Source organism: Eptesicus fuscus, chromosome 6 (genome assembly GCF_027574615.1).
Source record: "Eptesicus fuscus isolate TK198812 chromosome 6, DD_ASM_mEF_20220401, whole genome shotgun sequence".
NCBI classification, from domain to species: domain Eukaryota; kingdom Metazoa; phylum Chordata; class Mammalia; order Chiroptera; family Vespertilionidae; genus Eptesicus; species Eptesicus fuscus.
In genome coordinates this window covers 40,356,391-40,376,614 of record NC_072478.1, presented here as the reverse complement: position 1 = coordinate 40,376,614, position 20,224 = coordinate 40,356,391, and the positions used below count along the sequence as shown (strand labels likewise).

General features: G+C 36.9%; 1 protein-coding gene and 1 non-coding gene across 2 annotated transcripts in view; one reads left to right on the top strand and one right to left on the bottom strand.

The window, feature by feature from the left end:
• The window catches only part of LOC103290882 (probable ATP-dependent RNA helicase DDX60), an 85,747-nt gene that overhangs the window by 14,958 nt on the left and 50,565 nt on the right, over nucleotides 1–20,224 (bottom strand). The window contains exons 22-30 of the mRNA XM_054716949.1: nucleotides 18,415–18,524; nucleotides 18,148–18,252; nucleotides 16,003–16,128; nucleotides 14,146–14,273; nucleotides 12,203–12,361; nucleotides 10,777–10,921; nucleotides 7,998–8,150; nucleotides 2,058–2,162; nucleotides 1,225–1,425 (exon numbers count right to left, since the gene is read on the bottom strand). Coding sequence (XP_054572924.1) covers nucleotides 1,225–1,425; nucleotides 2,058–2,162; nucleotides 7,998–8,150; nucleotides 10,777–10,921; nucleotides 12,203–12,361; nucleotides 14,146–14,273; nucleotides 16,003–16,128; nucleotides 18,148–18,252; nucleotides 18,415–18,524 — 1,232 coding nt within the window. The remainder of the gene's footprint in view (nucleotides 1–1,224; nucleotides 1,426–2,057; nucleotides 2,163–7,997; nucleotides 8,151–10,776; nucleotides 10,922–12,202; nucleotides 12,362–14,145; nucleotides 14,274–16,002; nucleotides 16,129–18,147; nucleotides 18,253–18,414; nucleotides 18,525–20,224) is intronic.
• LOC114233441 (small nucleolar RNA SNORA42/SNORA80 family) lies at nucleotides 3,541–3,676 on the top strand. The gene has a single exon (XR_003619583.2). It is a non-coding gene; the product is annotated as a small nucleolar RNA SNORA42/SNORA80 family (small nucleolar RNA).

Below are 20,224 nucleotides of genomic sequence, written 5' to 3'. Positions count from 1 at the left end.
TTACCTCCAACGGCCCCGCCCCCAACAGCCTGATCACCCACAACTGCCGTCCCATCCTGGCCTGATCACACCCCCACAACGCAAGCTCCCAGCCCCTCCTTTTTTTCTTTTCTTTTTTTTTTTTTTTTCTTCAGTGCCTCCTTGAGCAGAGACAAGTGCCAGCTGGAAGCAAGTATCTGGGATTTATTTATTTTCTATAATTGAAACTTTGTAGCCTTGAGCGGAGGCCAGGGCTGGCCAGGGAGGGTGGGAAGCTTGGCTTCCTCCATTGCTGAGGCAACCCAAGCCTCCTGCGTGCTCCAGCTCCGTGGCCGTCGCCATCTTGGTTGAGTTAATTTGCATACTCGCTCCTGATTGGCTGGTGGGTGTGGCTGGTGGGTGTAGTGGAGGTACGGTCAATTTGCATGTTTCTCTTTTATTAGTGTAGATTAGGCATTGAATATTGCTTTATTATATTACTGTAATTATTATTTACTTTAATTAGGCATTCCATAATGTTTTATATTATATGTGTGTGTAATAAAAAATGATAATGAAATATTGAGGGAAAGATAAATAATTACACCTTAATATATGATAGGTGACAAGTAAAGTCTCTCTATTTAAAAGCCCAGTGACAAAGAATGGTGAAACAACCAGAACTACCCTGAAACAACTGGAGGCTATGACATCCACTGCAGCAGCCAACCAGACTGATCTGGGCCCCAACTGCCCTCACCCCCCTGGCCCGGCCCCTGATCAGCCTCCAACACCCTGATCAGGGGCAGGCTGGCCAGCCAACTGCCTGCGGCCCCTCCCCACCGCTGGCCTGGCCCGATTGGCCCCTGGATCTCTAGTGTGGGTATAAAAATGTAAAACCAAGAATTATGAACATTTCAGTCTCTTTTACACTTTTAAACTATTAGTTATTTATTTGAATTTTAAAAAATTTTAAATCATATATAATTATAGAAAAAAAAGTTTCTTTTCTAATATATGCGGAACCCAGGAGTAATTATAACAAGACAACCATGAGCTTAATTTTCCAAATGTTTGAAAGCATGAAAATTAAAAGCATGTTTTTGGGCTGAATTAGGGTATTTATAAAGTAGAATCAAATGTTACAGGAATTTATTTACAGTACATTAATATTTTATTCACTTCAATTTATGTAAAATATAACATAAAACTAAGCTTAAATAATGATGTTTATTTAAGTTATTGAAATAAAATGAAACAGTGTACCTTTGCTTTGGCATCCTCCTTGTCTTCTGCTTTGGCAACTAAAAGCATAAGTCTGAGAACCAAGGATATACTTAGAGGAAACTGACCCTTCAGTTTGGGCACGTTCGATTTTAAGAGCCTTTCTATCTTAGGTAATGGAATATCATAGAAGAACACATTTCCTATAAGATCTTCTCCACGTCTTCCTGCACGACCAGACATCTAAAGAGATGATCACATAACACTTTTAAATCATTTCAAGTCTTGTCTCTATTAATAATTAATATCTAACTTACCTATACCACATAAAACATTAAACTTTCAAAAATCTTGAAAGAGTCTTTGTTGCTTGGTATATTAATTTTAGCAAAGTTCAATATGTTACTTTACAAATATATTATCAAAGTGTGCTTGTTTTTTTAGTAACGCCTATATTTTCAGATAATGACTTTTAAAGCAGGGGCAATTTCTGTCTTATTTACCAATGTATTTCCAGAAACTAGTCTGAACTGAGAACAATGTAGACACAAATTATAATTGTAGGTGCTTAGCACCTTTGAGTTCTCAGAAGATGTGGTTACCTCTTCTTTCTATTATTGTTGTTTGAGTTCAATAATATTTATCAAAGCTGGAATATTCTCAGGTAAACTAATCTGTTTATCCAATGAATAAGTGTTCAAAATGTCTTTAAATGTAACCATACTCATGCAATATCATATATCCAGAACCATTTTAAAACATTGTGTTATTTTAGTCCAAATGTTTTAAAATAATTGTGGTTTTATTTTGGCTTATTGAATAAATGTTTCCAATCCCTAATATGCAAATATAATACAGGCAGGTTGTATAAATACCTGTCGAAAGTTCAAGGCATCCAAAAAAACAGAATCTTCCATAAAAACAACAGATTTACATGGCATATTAATTCCCAAAGCAAGGGTGGAGGTAGCTGTTATCACCTGAAGGTGAAGGATAACAATAACAATAATAATAATAAAGTTAACTTAGAATACATAAATGTGTGCATAGTCTTTAAATATTGAGTAGATTAAACCCTGTGATATTAGTTTTCCTGAGTAAAACTCCAATGGGAAGTAGGTGTCACCAAAAATACAGATGCTACATTTTCTTTTAGAATACTAATATTTTCCTTAATATTACAATTACTTAGAATTTTTATATTGCAAAATGATGTAAAATCACAGCCATCCACTAAGTTTTACATTTTTGCATAAACAAAAGCACCAGGTTTTAAAAGGAATATTGGTTTTACATGAAAACATTTCTAAGAAAAATAGTAGGGGATAAACTCAGAGAGCGCAGGGACCAGGTCACATCGAGATTAAAAAACCACTCTAGTCCTGGCCAGGTGGCTCAGTTGGTTGGAGTATCCTCTCATGCACCAAAAAGTTGTGAGTTCGATCCCAGTCAGGGCACAGACCTAGTTTGTGGGTTGGATCCCCGTTTGGGGCACATATGGAAGACATCCTATTACTGTTACACTCTCACATCGATGCTTCTCTTTCTCTCTCTCCCTGCCTCTCTCTCTAAAGTCAATAAACATATCCTAGGGTGAGGATGAAATCAAACAACAACAACAACAAAAAAAAACCCACAACACTTTAAGCAGTTTAAGAGAAAGTGGAGTAACATGATATTAATATTTATAAAAATGCTTTGGTTAGTCTGTAAACTAATTTTAGGAGGTGATGAATGGAAGATGAATGATCTTATAGGAGCTTTTAGATTATTCTGGAGAAGATCCAATGGTGAATTGAGTAGGAAATGGTATTCCCAACTGAGTTAAGATGTACGTATAAAGGGCATTTCCTGGGATTTTGCTTTCTTACCTCAAATTAAAAGCACTATTTTGACTCATATTGCTTAGTAAAAACTGAAGCTAACAGCTAGAATTTGTCTTATCTCTATCTTATCCCAACCCCACTTGAGGTAACTTATACCCTTTCTTGCTTCTCTTTTCAGTTTTTTTATACATTTTTCTCTAAGTACTAGTTTAGTTCCACCACATAACTTCAGCTATATAGTATTTTATTTATCTATCAACTCTATATTTTCTTTATTTCCATTATGCTTTTCTCTTTATATATTTTTATACTGCAATTATGTAAAAATGTTAAATTAGTATACCTTTCTAATGGTGGAACATTCTGTACCACTAGTAATGATTTTATCTTAAAACCTATTTTGTTTAGGATAAACCTAGCCACATCAGTTTTCTTTTGGTTATCATTTACATTTATTTTCCTTTCAATTCTGTTTTTCCCAATGTGTCCCATATAATCAACACCTAGTTGGATATTTTGTTAATCAACTTCAAAAAGGTTCCTCCTTTATGGGGGCCCTTCCCTGTGGGCCTCTCATAGTGGACCCATGCCAGAGGAAGTTGCAGCCTCAAACCATTGCCCAGCCTCCTTACACTTGGGCTGTGAGCACTGAAGGGGGCTGTACAGTATAAAAAAAAAATGTTCCTCTTAATTAGAGCCATTAAGTTAATATGAATCAGCTTATCTATATATATAAAAGGCTAAGTGACCAACTGTCCATCCATCTGACTGACTGACCAACCGACACGCCAGTACATATGACACACACTGGCAATTTAAAAATAAACATTGACTCGTGCACTTCTATTATAGAGAAAGGGCAAATAGTGATGATAAAATATTTTGTATTTTAATTTTATAATATTATATTACATATACTATTTTGACATGTAATTTTTTGCAGTAACGTAATTACTGCACAAATCTTTCTTCTAATCAATTTCCTTTCAATGTGCACAAATTCGTGCAAGAAGACACTAGTTTAATATAATTGTTATATTTAATGAGCTGGCTACCATTTTATATGGTTAGTCACAGTGTTTTAAATTTTTTGTCTGCTTTCTTGGTTCTAATTCATTCAGATGTTTTCCATGCCACTTATTTTTCCTCTGTAGTTTGGATGTTGAATACGCAAATTCTGTTCTTTCAGTTGGTACTGACAAATTCATATAATCTGTACTTCTCAAAGTCCAAAATTAATAAGTTTATCCTCCCTTTAGATATTACGTCAAACAACCTCCACATGCCCTAGCTGGTTCTGGATAGAGAGCATCAGCCTGTGGACTGACTGGTCGTAGGTTCGATTCTGGTCAAGAGTACATGCCTGGGTTGTGGGCTCCATCCTCAGCAGAGGACGTGCAGGAGGCAGCCAATCAATGATTCTCTCTCATCACTGATGTTTCTATCTCTCTCCCCCTCTCCCTTCCTCTCTGAAATCAATAAAAATATCTTAAAATACACACACACAACAACCTCCACTTCTGAAATATACACTATTGTAACATATATTTCTCTTTTTTATTCCATGGTGTTATTTTTACTCAGATAACAAAAGTTTTAATTTCACTATATTTGTGTTGTTCTAGGATTACTCTTTTATGTATTTTTAAACATCTTTCATTTTCCTGAAATTACTTCCATTTTTCCAAGTTTGGAATTTTCTTTTAAGTGTTGAAGCAAAATGGCAAACACTCTCAGTTTTTATTTGTCTAAAATTCTCCACTTTGCCCTTATTCTGGAAAAAGAATTTTGTTGTGTATAAAATTCTAAGATGAAAGTTATTTTCTTTAAGTTTCTGAAGGTAAAATTTCATTTACTTCTTGCTTCCATTTTGCTTTTTATATTTTTTAAATATATTATTTATTTCAGAGAGGGAAGGGAGAGGGAGAGAAAGACAGAAACATCAATGATGAGAGAGAATCATTGACAAGCTGCCTCCTGCACAACCCCAACTGTGAATCTAGCACACAGCCCAAGCATGTGCTCAGACAGAAAATCAAACTGTCATCTCCTGGTTCATAGGTCAACACAACCACTGAACAACACTGGCCTGGCTTCATTTTGACAAATCGGATATCACTCTGTTACAGGACTCTATTTTCTCAGAGTGCTTTTAATGTGCCTTATCCTTAAGGCCATTTTCTTACAGAATATAGAAGAACATATTAAAACATATAAAGTAAAACTAGCATAACTACAAAGAGAAACAAAAATTTACATTAACATTTTCTATTCTCAATAATTCTACTTTCAATAATTGATAGAAGGTAAAAAAAAAATTACCAGTAATACAAATTTTAATTAAGAAGCCTCCCAGAACACTGAAATCAGTACCTACAGGACACATTTTAATGCATGTATAGAATATATTGCTAAATAAATTCTATTTTTAGAAGCCTTTTAGATTTACAGAAATTTGCAAAGATAATACAGAGTTCCTATACTCTGTACCTAGTTTTCCCTACATTTAACATCTTAAATTGATCCCCTACATTATTATTAACTAAAGTTCACACTTCTTCCAGATTTCCTTAGTTTTTACCTAATGTCCTTTTTATGTATCTGCCCAGGGCATCGCATTACATTTGCTAGGCACGTCTCCTTTGACTCTTCTTGGTTGTAACAGTTTCTTGGGCTTCTCTAAAAGAAATTGGGCTCTTTGGAGACATGACTTATTCTAAGACTGACACTGAGCATCTTACTTTGCCAGAATGTAAGGAAGTGTTTAAAAACAAACAACTCACAATGAGGGAAGCATGCCAAAGGGTTCCAGGAAGCAAGTGAAAGAGCTCTCAATTGCCAAAATTGGAACAATTTGAACAAGAAAAAAAGTAAAGTAGCATTGAATTATAATCCAAAGCAGAAAATAAATATCCATGTGCCCATATTGATATACATATATGTTGGATACATAAATAAATGAGAGAGAGAAGGGACACAGCTCTTATACAGAATAAGTCTAAATAATTGATGTAGATACTTCAACTATAAGGAGGTAAAGTATAACTAAACTACCTACTCTTTATGCATGGGCTATGCATAGTGATTCCCTTCCAAGGAGGACAGTATGGAAAGTGAGATTAAAAGCTTACTTTATAGTGGAAAAGTTTAACAAATATGATCTCAGCCAGGTGCTGAAGATTAACATCCATAGTGATGTCATGTCCATAATCTATAACCCTGAGATAATATGATGAGAATGACACGTTACTTATGTGGTCTTCCTTCAAGAAACCCATAAAATCCCATGTGATCACGAGAAACACATCAGAGAAATCCCAACTGAGTAATATTCTACAAAATAATCTGATCGATTATCCTTACAAGCATCAGGATCTTTAAAAACAAGGTTTATCTGAGAAAGTGTCACATCCAAGAAAGCCTAAAGAGGACTGACAAGTAAAATGTTGCATCTTGGTTGTAATTGTGGAACTTAAAAAGGACATTGCAGGAATAACTGAGGAAGTCTGAATAAAAAATAAACTTTAGTTTATAAAAATTTGTCAATATTATTTAATTATAACAAACTACAGGCCTGATGCAAGAAAATCGTGCATGAGTAGGCCTTCCTTCCCCCAGCTGCCAGCACCAGCTTCCCTCTGGCACCCGGGACCCGAGCTTCCCTCTGGCCCCAGCTTCGTCAGGAAGGACATCCAGAATGATGTCTGGAATGATGTCCGGTCTAATTAGCATATTATGCTTTTATTATTATAGATGTACCATACTAATGCAAGATGTTAAGAAGCGAAATTGGGTGCATGGCATATAAAATGCTCTCTACCTTGTACTCACAACTCCATTTTTTAGCCATAATACTCAAAATCGTCATGGTGAAGTGAACAAATACAATCATTCTGGAAAGAAATTTAGCAATGTATTTCTAGAGCCTGAAAATCACTTTTGCTCTTTGAAACAGTGATTTCACTTTGCAGAATCAGCTGATCCCATCAACAATCAGAAGTGATGAGATCAATATATATAAAACTCTAACATGCAAATAGACCGAACAGCAGAACAACCGAACAAACAGTTGCTATGATGTGTGCTGACCACCAGGGGCGCACGCGGAACATGATGGGCATCAACCACCGTGGGATGGTGGAGCAGGTGAGCGGGGCCGCCAGACCAAGGCAGGGTGCTTGTTGCTGTCATTGGGGCAAACCTCTGGTGGTTACTGAAAATTCTTTGGTCCTGCCCAGCACTCGCACCTGCTGCTGGCACCAGCCCCACTCGCATCTGCTGCCAACGCCCAGCGTTGGTCCCAATTGCTAGGTGCTGTCAGTGGGTATGAGCAGTGGCTGCTGGCCCGATCACCCCTCAGGGCTTCTCCACCTTACCGTGCTCCTGAGGGATGATCAGGACAGCAGCTGCCACTCGCACCTGTTAACAGCACCAGTCCTGCTCTCACCTGCTGCTGACACTGGCCCCAATTGCTCTGTGCTGTCAGCAGGTGCAAGCAGTGGTAGCGGCAGACAGGGGACTGGGGGCTGCAGTGGGAGAGCCCAGGCGGGGGTGTGGAGAATGGGCCAAGACTTGCCCCGGTGCCCACAGCTGCCTCCTGGTCCACAGTTCCTTTCAAGGTGCACGAATTCATGCACTGGGCCACTAGTTTGTTTATAAACAACAATTTCAACATTAGAATGTTTAAATGAAGTATATATGTATATTATGATGCACTGATACAATGTTTATTATGTAATGCTAATTAATAATAAGCTTAATTATGTACTATTAGGCAAAGTAGACAGGATCCCTAATTGCATATATATATATATTATTTATTAACTATGTAAAATGTATTTATAAGGATGGAATAGAATATGCTAAAATGTTAGCAGCGTATTCCTCCCAGTGAAGAGGTTATGGGGAGGGAGATAGAGTGACTATCCTACTCAGGCCGAAGGAATGAAGGCACTGTTTTTAGGAAAGTTATCCTCAAAGTTCACCAACCTTAACGTGCTTCAGTCTGAAAAGCATCTCCACAACTTGTCTTTGTCTAAGTTCCATCGAACCGTGGTGATATCCAATGCCCCGCTTTAACAGACTGTGTAGTTTGTAGCATTGTCTTGTTCCTCTCAGTCTGTGTAAGATCTTTGCTAAAGTCTGAAATACCCCAAACAAAGAGTCTGTAGTGTCAAATGAAAGTATTGATCCTTCAACTTAACAATGATGTCACGTGTAAAACGATTGTTTAACAATCAATTCAGAGTTGGACACACTTTAAACAATAGTATGTTTAAGGCCTAAAGCCTATTTACACTAGAACCTAAAGCCTATTTACACTACAAAATGTCTATTATATTTTAGTAGAGTGATTTCATAGTACCTGACATTCAAAGCTCCATATCTTTCTGACACAAGCAAATGCAACCCAACCTTATACGTGGTGATCCTTTCTTCATCCATTTCTTCATCAGTAACATGTACCCCATTTTCTTCCCCATTCCCACTGGGTGGTCGAGGCCTAGCCATGATCCCAACTGCTTAATCACTGGACTGAACTAAGGGCTCCAGCTCACCCTGGGGCAACGAGGACACACTGAAGGAACAGGATAAGAGGTGGGTGAGGGACCAGAGTGCCCTGATGCTGGTACCCAAAAAAAATTCTCAGCTTAGTCTGACTTGCTACCACCTCAATTTTGTTTTATTTTTGCTGTTAATTCAACTCTAACTTGCTGAGTTTCTTTTTTATTATCACCTCCAGTCATGTCTGACCAGTATTTGTTGTTTTCTCTTTTTCTTTCTTTCTTTCTTTTTTCTTTCTTTCTTTCTTTCTTTCTCTCTCTCTCTCTCTCTCTCTCTCTCTCTCTCTCTCTCTCTCTCTCTCTCTCTCCCTCCCTCCCTCCCTTCCTTCCTTTCTTTCTTTCTTTCTTTCTTTCTTTCTTTCTTTCTTTCTTTCTTTCTTTCTTTCTTTCTTTCCTTCTTTCTTTCTCTCTCTCTCTCTCTCTCTCTCTCTCTCTCTCTCTCTCTCTCTCTCTCTCTCCATGTCTTCCAGTTTATCTTTTCTCTATTATCTTTGTGTCTGTCACTCCTCCCCCCCCCCCGAATCTTTCCCTGTTTCTCTCCCTCTGCTTCTACGCTTTTCTCCTTTCTCTCTCTCTGAAATTCCCTGTCTATTTCTGTACATTTCTTTGTCTATCTCTGTCAGTCACTGTTATTGTATCTCCTTCTTCTCTTTGTCTCTCTTTCCTAATCACTGTTTTTGTTTCTCTCTTTTCCTTTTTTCTTTTCTCTTTTTGGCCCCTTTACTCTCATTCTGCCTCTCTTTCTCCCCCTCTTAATTATTGTACAAGCCATAAACAGGTAATAACCACACTTCTCTGACTATTACACAAACAGTTAGGTCAACGAGAAAGCATTTCATGAGCAACCATTGTTTAGCATTTCTGAATGAGCTGTGGCATCAGGGAGAAGTACAAGACAATCATAACTCCACAGTTTCAAGTTTGAAGAACTAGGTAAAAGGTAGGTAAGAAACTGACAAGGAAAATTTTTCAGAAGACAGACAAATATGATTTTGAGTTTCTTTTAGCAAGTTGTTGCTTAAGCCTATAGCTGAGAGAAAAGATTTTTACATTTGATATTTATATACGTCTACATAAGGGAATAGTTATAATTAACTTCAATTAATAAAGACAGTTTCATAAATATTGGAGTTATACTTTGGCACAAATCGTCAAGCTGCTTTTAATAACTGTATAAACTCACACAAATTATCTTAATTTCTCCAGCCTATAACTTTAGTCTCTTATTCATTGTTTCAAGATTAATTTAGATTAAGTATGTTACGTGTTTTATAAATTCCATATCAAAATATAGACATCATTTACACTTTTATGTACTAAACTAGAGGCCTGGTGCATGAAAATTCATGCACTGGAGGGGGGGGGGTCCTGCAGCCCAGCCTGCCCCCTCTCACTGTCCAGGAGCCCTCAGGGGCGGGAGGCAATCCGGCGGTCAGGGGAAGTCAACATCCCCATCACACCTCTGCTGCTGCCGCAGCGCAAGCCTGGGCCAGCCCTGGTTACCTGAGCCTTGGGTGGCCCTGGGTGGCTGGGCAGCCGCCATCTGAGGCTTGCCTGCGCCTTGGGCCAGCCCTGGGTGGCTGGGGGGCTGAAGGGACTGGGGGACTCCAGAGGCAGGTGTGCAGGGCTGAGGGGACTGGGTGCCACCATCTTGTGGCTGTGGGCACTGCCATATTTGAGGGCGGGGCAGTCAATTAGCATATTCCCTCCTTATTGGCTGTGGGCGCCGCCATCTTTGCAATGGTGTGAGGGTAAATTAGCATATTCCCTCTTTATTAGATAGGATGGTGCTCCTCCAAAAATTGTGCACCCCCAGGACCTCAAGATGTTACTGTATTTGGTGATGGAATCTTTATAAGGTAATTCAATTAAAATGAGGTCATTAGGGTGGGTCCTCATCTAATATGATTAGTGTCCTTATAAGAAGAGGAAATTTGAATGCAGACACATAAAAAAGAAGATGATATGAAGATACAGAAAGAAGATGACCATGTGCAAGTCAAGGGAAAGACCTCGACAGATCCTTCCCTCAAAGCCCTCAGAAGGAAGTGACCCTGCCAACACCTTGACCTCAGACTCTACTCTCCAGAACTGGGAGGAAATAAATTTATGTTGTTTAAGACACTCACTCTGTGGTTCTTTGTTACAGCAGCCTTAGCAAGTCCATACACACACTTGCATTACCCTTGTTTCTTTTCTCTTACCTGATAATCCACAACTGTATGGTCAATGTAAGTACATTCTGGAGAAATTTTATAATGCTTCTTAAGGTTTTTTTTAATTTCCTTTATTTCAGCTTCTAATAAAATGATTCTTTGCACTCTAGCACCTGAATCTGAATTAAAATAACTGAATATGGAAAATGGGAAAATGAGTAAATATATTGATTATAGCATGTTCTTTAATTTTTTTGAGTTTGAGGTTATGTATATAAATGCCAGGTAATACAAACCTCAAACACAATGCCTGTATTAGAGGATATTCATCAGGCTTTAATTACCTCAATTGTCTCTTTATAAACTTACCATTTAAGTACACTTTAAATATATGCATTAATATGCATCTAACACGAAATAGAAAAACCTCCTGCACCTCTCCCATATCTCATGTCAACCAAAATTTTTAATTTATTTTCTATATGCAGTGGAACAATTATGGAAAAATTCAATTATCCTACTAACTGCATACAAATGCAAATTCTTAATAGTTGAAGAAGTATAGAAAAATTTTATCTGCTACTCTCTTCTTTTAAACACATACTGTAACTGATTTTCAACATGTGCCAAAATTAGCATTGAGCAATGTACTGGAGTACTTCTCAACAAGTCATTACTCTGGTGAAATGACATATGGAGAAAGGGTCACCACGTGTTGGGCCATTAGAGTAGGCCCGATTCAGTCATTCTCTCTGCAATTTTACTCTAAGACACAAACCCATTTTATATGACCACCCCTATCTCAGAAATATATCTGAAACAGTCAGAAAAGAATAATTTATTGTATTATGATTATTATTTCTCTCAAGAGAAGGTAAAGATAAATGCTAGAAAAGAATCCTGAGGAGGGTGAGACTTGTGTAACTATTATCAAAGTTATGTAACAAAATTCATACATCATGTTTTTCAGGTTAATTTGTACATTAGAATGAAACAAAAATACAGGCATTTATTTATATACTTATATACTTTATGATAAGACAATAAAGGCATCAAGATGCAAAAATCATATTTCCTTTGTTGTGTTAAAAGAAAAATGTGTTAGTGAACTTGTTCTGACTAATTAGCTGAATGGCTATCTTTTTAAACAATTTATTTTTAGCAATATGCAAACTTGCAATTTCTAAAAAACAAATCTATAACTTTCATTTCTAAGAAAAAGAAAAGAAGCTATTATAACGAAGAAGATTATTATAAACTATTGTATGATTACAAAAATATTCAAAAAATCCTCTCTTGGATGTCCCCACAAAAGTGAAGTATAATTAAATTAACTCAATGTATCATAAAAAGAGAAAAAGTCACATTATTATGTTATAAAAACAAGTTTGATATTATAATTTATAAAAACAGCTGAACACCCATGAATTTTATTAAACATTTAAAATTCCACAGCTCAAGTAAAAATACTCACGCAGCAATGTTTCTTTTTTGAGATTTTATTGCTTTCCATAGTTTCTTGTTCAAAATTTTCTTCTCTCTTTCAGAATTTGGATCATCATGAGTAATTTGTTTGCTTATCAAATGTGTAAGAAGTCGTGAAGCTGAAAATTCCACTGAGTGAATGTTAAATCTAAATTAAAAATATATGAGAATTTTTAATAATTGCATGTTCATATCAATCTTATATATATCATATATATTAGATACATCTCATATTACTTATAGCTCTATCACATATATGAGAGAGATAGATTATATATATATATATATATATAATCACATAAATTTTATTCATAATCTACCTTTAATTTGTTCACTTTGTAGATCTTGCTTTGTTTCAAATGGAATATAACAAATTAGATGTAGGTTTCCTCACCTTTCCTCTTGTTTAGAATATATACACTTTGAGACCTAATCCCTTTGTAGCCTGGCCGGCATGGCTCAGTGGTTGAGCATCAACCTATGAACCAGGAAGTCATGGTTAAATTCCCAGTCAGGGCATGATCCCTAGTGGGGGGTGTGCAGGAGGTACAGGAGGCAACCAATCAATGATTCATTCTCTCTCTCTCTCTCTCTCTCTCTCTCTCTCTTCTCTCTCTCTCTTTCTCTCTCTCCCCCACTCCCTCCCCCTCTCCCTCCTTTCCTCTCTCTGAAATCAACAAAAATATTTTTAAGTGTCTTTAACCACCCTAGCCATTATTTTCTCTTCCCACTAAACTTTGAAGCACCTAATGTCTTTATCACACATTTATTTTAAATGTATATATTATGTTATACTGTTGAGGGACGGACTTTACAATTAATAGTTTACTGTTTTACTCTCCTATGTTTCCAGAGGTGACAAATATCTCCTCATATTCTCTATTAGCACCTACAGAATGCCTTGAATTCTGAAATGTTGAGTAACTGTTTATATACTTACTGTCTAAACTATTGAGTCTAACTATTTCAAGGTCATATACAGCCACTCTTCCAAGGATATCAATTCCTTAAGGGCAGTCATGTCACGGATTGCTTCTGAGTCCTGGACTTAGCACAAATGAGCAAAGTGAACTGAACTGAATGTAAGCTTATTTCATCCATATAGATTGATGAAATATTTCCCAAGGGAAAATCATTATTTTAAGTATAATGAAAACATGATTGCTAATTATTTGAGTTGCTACTAAGCTCCAGCTCACTTTTCCTTTAATGCTCTTAAGGGAAAATAGGAAAAAGGAAACTAGCAGAGTGAAGGTCTTTCCTTTTTAGTGAAGAGTTTAGATGCGACCACTTTTGCAAACAACCTATAGAAAAAATACAGCAAGGTCATATGTGTGTATATGTTATGCATGTGTGTGTTACTGTACATGCTCTCTTTGGCAAATGCACACTCTATTTACCCTTTATTCCTTATCTTACTTTGATGATATATAGAATTTTTCTAATAAGGATGGGCCAGAAATTCTACAGTACTAAACTATACAATTAGATTTTTAAATATAATCTAATGAGAGGTGTTCCTTTCTCTCATCCTATACCCAGCTTGGTATTATAAGTATGACTTCAACATAAATAGAGTTATAATTTCTCAAAATATGCTCTGGCCAGGTGGCTAAGTTGGTTGGAACATTGTCTCCTATGCCCCCAAAAAAGGTTGTGGGTTCAATTCCCAGTCAGGGCACATACCTAGTTGCAGTTTGATCCCTGATCAGAGAGCATAAGGGAGGCAACTGATCAATGTTTTTCTCTCACATTGATGTATCTCTCTCTCTCTCGAATTAATAAAAACATATACTCGAATGAGGATTAAAAGAATTCTCAAAATTCTACTATTATGAATCAAAGGTTATATATATTTTTCCTCAATGATTATTTTCAAAATTCTTCACATTTATACAAAATTAAGTATAATGCTAAGAAAATGTTACTTACGAAAAAAATATTGCAGGCAGCCTATTCATTTCTTTAAGTTTTTCCACAAAATGGGGAAACATCCTTCGCTTTTCAATTTCTGCACTGTCAAAAGTTTGAGGCTTAAGGTATGTGAATAACTGATTCACCTGAATAAAATTATAAGTAAAAAATAAGTCAAAATACTTGTGATTGTGAAGAAAGGATGATATAATCAGGTGGCATTTGAGACTGAAAATCAAATTGGTAAGGCTTAGCGCATTTTCATGGAGTAAGTTAGAAATTATATCTAAATAATGCACATTTTTAAATAAAATTAAAATCTGAGAAAACTGGAATAACATATTTCTACAATATTGTAATCATGTCTATGTAATATCATGGCATGTTGTTTATGGAATGAGACAGAGATGGTTACAAATTAATGTTGGTTATTAATAGGGTGAGCACAGAGCACAGTACGTCCTAACTGTCTACAAATAATATTTTTAACAAAATATCTAACATAAAATTAAGGAAAATAAATGTTTAAAACTAAAATTTTAGGTGAAAAGAATGTAAAATGCCAACAAAAGTTATTAGACAAGACACAATAGATGAGAAGAGGATTTTCATGTTATGAATGGCACAGCTTATTGCTATGAGGCATGTCATAAGCTCTAAGGAAAATAAATATATCACGTGTGCCTAATGGAGAGTACATTGGATGGAACTAATTAGAGCTTAGAGATTAGCCACCTCCTAAAATATGACGAGTCAAGAGGAGTAAATAAAATTAAGTTTGATCTAGGCTGATGTCTATATATCCCAGTGTGTTAAAATCCAGATAACAGCAATCATAGGCCAAAGATTCTCAACCATGTCTGCACACTGAAATTTCATAGAATTTTGTTTTAAAATTCCATTGACCCGGCACCACACAAAGCCAATCAAATCAGAAATTTTAATAAGCTGCATTTTTATAAGCAGCTCGTGTTGACAACCTTTATCTATATGGTAGCAATTCTTGACATTAGTTGGATTTCACACTTGCAGATCAGGTAGTCTGCCCAAGTTTGTGTGTAATTAAAATTTAAAACAAAACCAAACAGGGGTTCCTTCCCATGTGGAAAGAGAATGCAGAAAATATGGGTGGATTGAAATTCTGCTTCCACTACCTGAACCATGCTGATCATGAAGTGATCTCATCTTAACCATGACTTTGGCCCCAAGCAGTCAAGGTTGTTCCATATTACATGTCAGTATATGTAAATGAGTTTGACGATATTCTGTTCCTTCTAACTGTCTGGTGAATCAGCCCTGGGTAACTATGGCATGTGTCACTGCTTGTACCATTGAGATATTGTAGAACTCATTTTCAGGAAGTAAAATATTAGGAGGATTTTATAATAACAAAAAATGTAAAGTCAAAGAATAGAAATTATAGTAAGATAAATTAAGTAATACTTGTAATTTCTTTTAACTATCCATGTTGTTCACAACCGAAAGAAACTGGGTGTTCACCTATTTAAAAAAGTAAAATAGACAAAATATTTTCCTTAGGGAAATATTAGAGAAGAAAATCAGGTAATGACCCACTGGTATCAGAAATCAGAGAAGTCCTGTCTTCTATAAAAAGCAATAGCTCAACTTGAGATTCAGAAAAGATGTGGTACCAGCAGGTGTGGGTTGTCCAAGCTGGAGCTCAAGTAATGATTCTTTGCATTTTTCCACATCTAGCTAGCTAAATTTAATCTAGAATAGCAAGGCATGGCAATGGGGTATTCATGTTCAAATCCTTGAAAGCTTTATGGGTGATTCTTCTGAACCTAAATGAAGAAGTCAGATCCATTTCATATTAATCTTAAATTTAAAGAAATCCTAAATGTTTTTAATTACCTTGCTTGGGTCCAGCTGACTCCAATGAATTATTTCCTCTTTTAGTTCCTCTTCATATTTCTTGGCATCTGCCCTCGTTATGACTATTTTATTTTTGAAGCAGCTGAATTCTTCAGGTTCTAACTCCTTGAAAATGAAGAACCACAAATACCAAGAAAAATGAAGTCATCTTTTTTTTCTAAAGATTTTCATATCCACCATTATGAAGGAAATCTCTCAAGCAGTCATCCACATTCAGTTACAGAGTTAACTGCAGGTAGGCCAACAGTTGTGTTCTCTATGTAATGGTTGCATTTTATTCTGTTTTTTTTTTAATATATTTTTATTGATTTCAGAGAGGAAGGGAGAGGGAGAGAGAGTTAGAAACATCAATGATGAGAGAGAATCATTGATTGGCTGCCTCCTGCATTCCCCCTATTGGGGAATCCAGCCTGCAACCTGGGCATGTGCCCTTGACCAGAATTGAACCTGGGACCCTTCAGTCCGCAGGCCATTGCTCTATCCACTGAGCAAACCAGCTAGGGCCATTTTATTCTGTTTTCATTAGAACATACCAACACATAATTTTTAATACTTCAGTTAACTTTAGAGATAAAAGAAATAAAAATTTCTGAAACGTTTATTATATATATCCTATCTAATAATAGACAAATATGCAAATTGACCATACCTCCGACACGCCCACAAGCCACGCCCATCATCCAATCACAGCGAGTATGCAAATTAACCCAAACCAAGATGGCTACAGCCACAGAGAGCAAGGTTTCCTAGGTAACAGAGGAAGCCAAGCTTTCTGCCTGCCCTTGCCAGGCCTAAGCCTCCACTCAAGCTACAAAGTTTCAATTATAGAAGGTAAACAAATTCAAACAAATGGCAGCAGAATGGAGCTTGAGAGAGCAGGCCAGGGTTGCCGGCGGCAACAGGGGAAGCAAAACTTTCCGCACACCCTAGCCGGGCCCACCCGCTTAAGGCAACAAATTTTCAATTATAACCCCAACACAAATGGCTGCCAGCCTCGGAGGGAGCCCCAGGCTTGGCTCTGCTCCAGGTACAAAGTTTCAAATGTAGAAGGAAAATAAATTTCAGATACCAGGGCCTCTGCTTGGGTTGCCAGGGGGCATGGCCGGCCTGCAAACCACCACAGGCCCCTCGCTCAGGCCGCCCCACACCCCAAGGGAACCCCTACCTGATCCGGGACACCCTTCAGGGCAAACCAGCTGGCCCCCACCCATGTACCAGGCCTCTATCCTATCTAATAAAAGAGTAATATGCAGATTGCTCATCACTGCAACACACAATATAGCTGCCCCCATGTGGTCAAAGATCCTGCCCCCATGTGGACACAAGATGGCCACCACAAGATGGTCAGCAGGAGAGGGCAGTTGGGAGGCACCCGGCCTGCAAGGGAGGGCAGTTGAGAGGGACCAAGCCTGCAAGGGAGGGCAGTTGGAGGTGATCAACCCTGCAGGAGAGGGCAGTTAGGGGTGACCAGGCCGGCAGAGGAGGGAAGTTGGGGGCAAACAGGCTGGCAGGGGAGCAGTTAGGCATCAATCAGGCTGGCAAGGGAGTGGTTAGGGGGTGAACAGGCTGGCAGGCAGAAGCGGTTAGGGGCAATCAGGAAGGCAGGCAGGTGAGCAGTTGGGAGCCAGCAGTCCTGGATTGTGAGAGGGATGTCCAACTACCCGTTTTGGGATCCGACTGCCCACCGAGATCGGGCCTAAACGGGCAATCGGACATCCCTCAAGGGGTCCCTTATTGGAGAGGGTACAGGCTGGGCTGAGGGACAACCTTCCTCCGTGCATGAATTTCGTGCACCTGGCCTCTAGTATATATATATATATGTAAAATTTTTTACCATGGCAAGGCATTCTAAGCATTTTACAAATAACAAGTCAGTTAATATTTAAAAAAAAAACAACAAAATAGATAAATTTTTTTGATAAGGAAAATAGGGATAATAGAGAAAATTTAACTTATTTACCCAATTCTAGAGCACCATGGCTCTGGAGTTTAAATTCTTAACAAGGAAATATGCTGCTTTTATCTAAACCAGAATAAATACCATTCATGAATTTGCCTATTATTGATGGGCTGTCATAGCCAAAGAACTAGAGATATCAGCCATAGAAGTATATATTCACACACCTGCATTCTTGTCCATTCTGGCCAAACATGTACCATCGCATCATAAAGCAGTATGCTTTCCCGTGGAGAAAATCCAAGGTCTAAAGGAATTCCATACTTCTTTATCTAAAAACCATAAAACAAAAATTATTAGTTTTATATTCCATATATAGGTTTTTAACAGTCTGGATACATACTCATTTTCTTAATTTCTTAATTAATTAATTAATTTATTATTATTATTTTTTTTTTTTTACATACTCATTTTCCAAAGTGGTTTATACTTACATGGTTGACTGTAAGTGCAGCACATGGGTGATAGTGTTCAATGATAAAATCATTATCCTTTAGGGAACACACATACTTTTCTAGATCATTGTATCGCTCTGTGTACCACACTGTAAGTATAAGGATTGAAATGATCATTAACATGTTTGCTTTCAAAACAATGACCTAATTATGATTTTACAATTATGAGCAGGCCTAGGAAGAGCTATGCATGATTCCATTGCCAGGAGCACATTAGAAACAGTGCTGTGCATTGGGAAGAACCTTGAAAAAGGATTCAGTATATCTATACTGTGAATCTGTGCTTCACTTTCCTTCCTGATCTTAGTCTTCAATTATATTATATCATCGCTTTCAGTTGCTGGTATTTATTTATGATTTTATAATTTATTTCTCTATGTATTTTGTAAAGCATGCCTTGTGTAATGGGGCCTGGGATAAATAATAGATATATAGACATACAACTAATTAGGAACATTGGGTATCTCTATTACTATTACTATTGTAGTCTCTATCTTTAAGAATAATATTATCAGGTCAAAGAAAGAATATGTGCCTTCCCCCCCTACCCCCCGTTCATTTTCTTTAATCAAAGAAGTTGATATTCTAAATATCTCTATTAATATTACACTGGATTTATTTTTTTAGCACTTGCATTACCTAACATGTTGTTTATTTTATTTTTATTTACTATTCATCTTGTTTAATATCTATGTCCACATTAAAATTTAAGCTCCAGATAAGCAAAGAGTTTGCTTCCTATTATAACTCTAGAGACAATAAAGGGACCCAGCACATATCAGGAACTTTAATATTTGTTAAGTGAAAGCATGAGTGTCACATATGGGATTCTGTAGCTTTCCATTGAAAGTAACCAGCAAAACACAATTTTATAGTACTTCATAGAATTTTCATGAAAACAGTCTCAAGTATATAATGTACAGCAACATTCATTAATTCAGAAGTAAAATATTTAGAGTATATGTAAAATAAAGGACACCATGATACATATTAAATATATATGTGTATATATAACATATAACACATTACATATATTGTCTATTTACTTAAATATACATATATACATATAAATATATATGTATATATATATATACATTTAAAATGTCTAGTGTTTCTCAAGGAAAATAAGACATTAAAATAGTTACAATGGATAGCAGAATATGTCATAACGTAGTCCATACTATTTAACTTAAACTAAAAGAATTAAGGTTATATTTGAGTTGTGCCTCTAGACAATCTCTCTAAAATAATCAATAGATAGAATTTGGTCAACTGTAGATAAGAGGTCATTCCAGAAAAACGAATTTAAAAAGCAAATGCAAGTTTTGAGGAACAAGGAATAATCCAAATGTCAAGAAAATTCACAAAAAGAAAGATTCCTGAAGTCTGAAATGGGAATGATAGCACAGAATCTAATTTAATAAAAGAGTAATATGCAAATTGACTCTAACTCTGCTACACCCACAAGCTACACCCACAAGCCACGCCCACAAGCCAATCAGGAGCAAATATGCAAATAAACCCAACCAAATTGGCTACAGCCACAGAGAGCAGGAGGGAGGCTTGGGTTTCCCTGGTAACAAAGGAAGCCAAGTTTTCCACCTGCCATTGCAGGCCTAAGCCTATGCTCAAGGCTACAAAGTTTCAATTACTGAAGGTAAACAAATCCAAACAGAAATGGTGGCAGCCACTGAGCTGGAAAGAGCGGGAGGCTTGGGTTTCCCCCGGCAATGGAGGAAGCAAAGCTTCTGCAGCCCTGGCTGGCCTAGGCCTCCACTCCAGACTACAA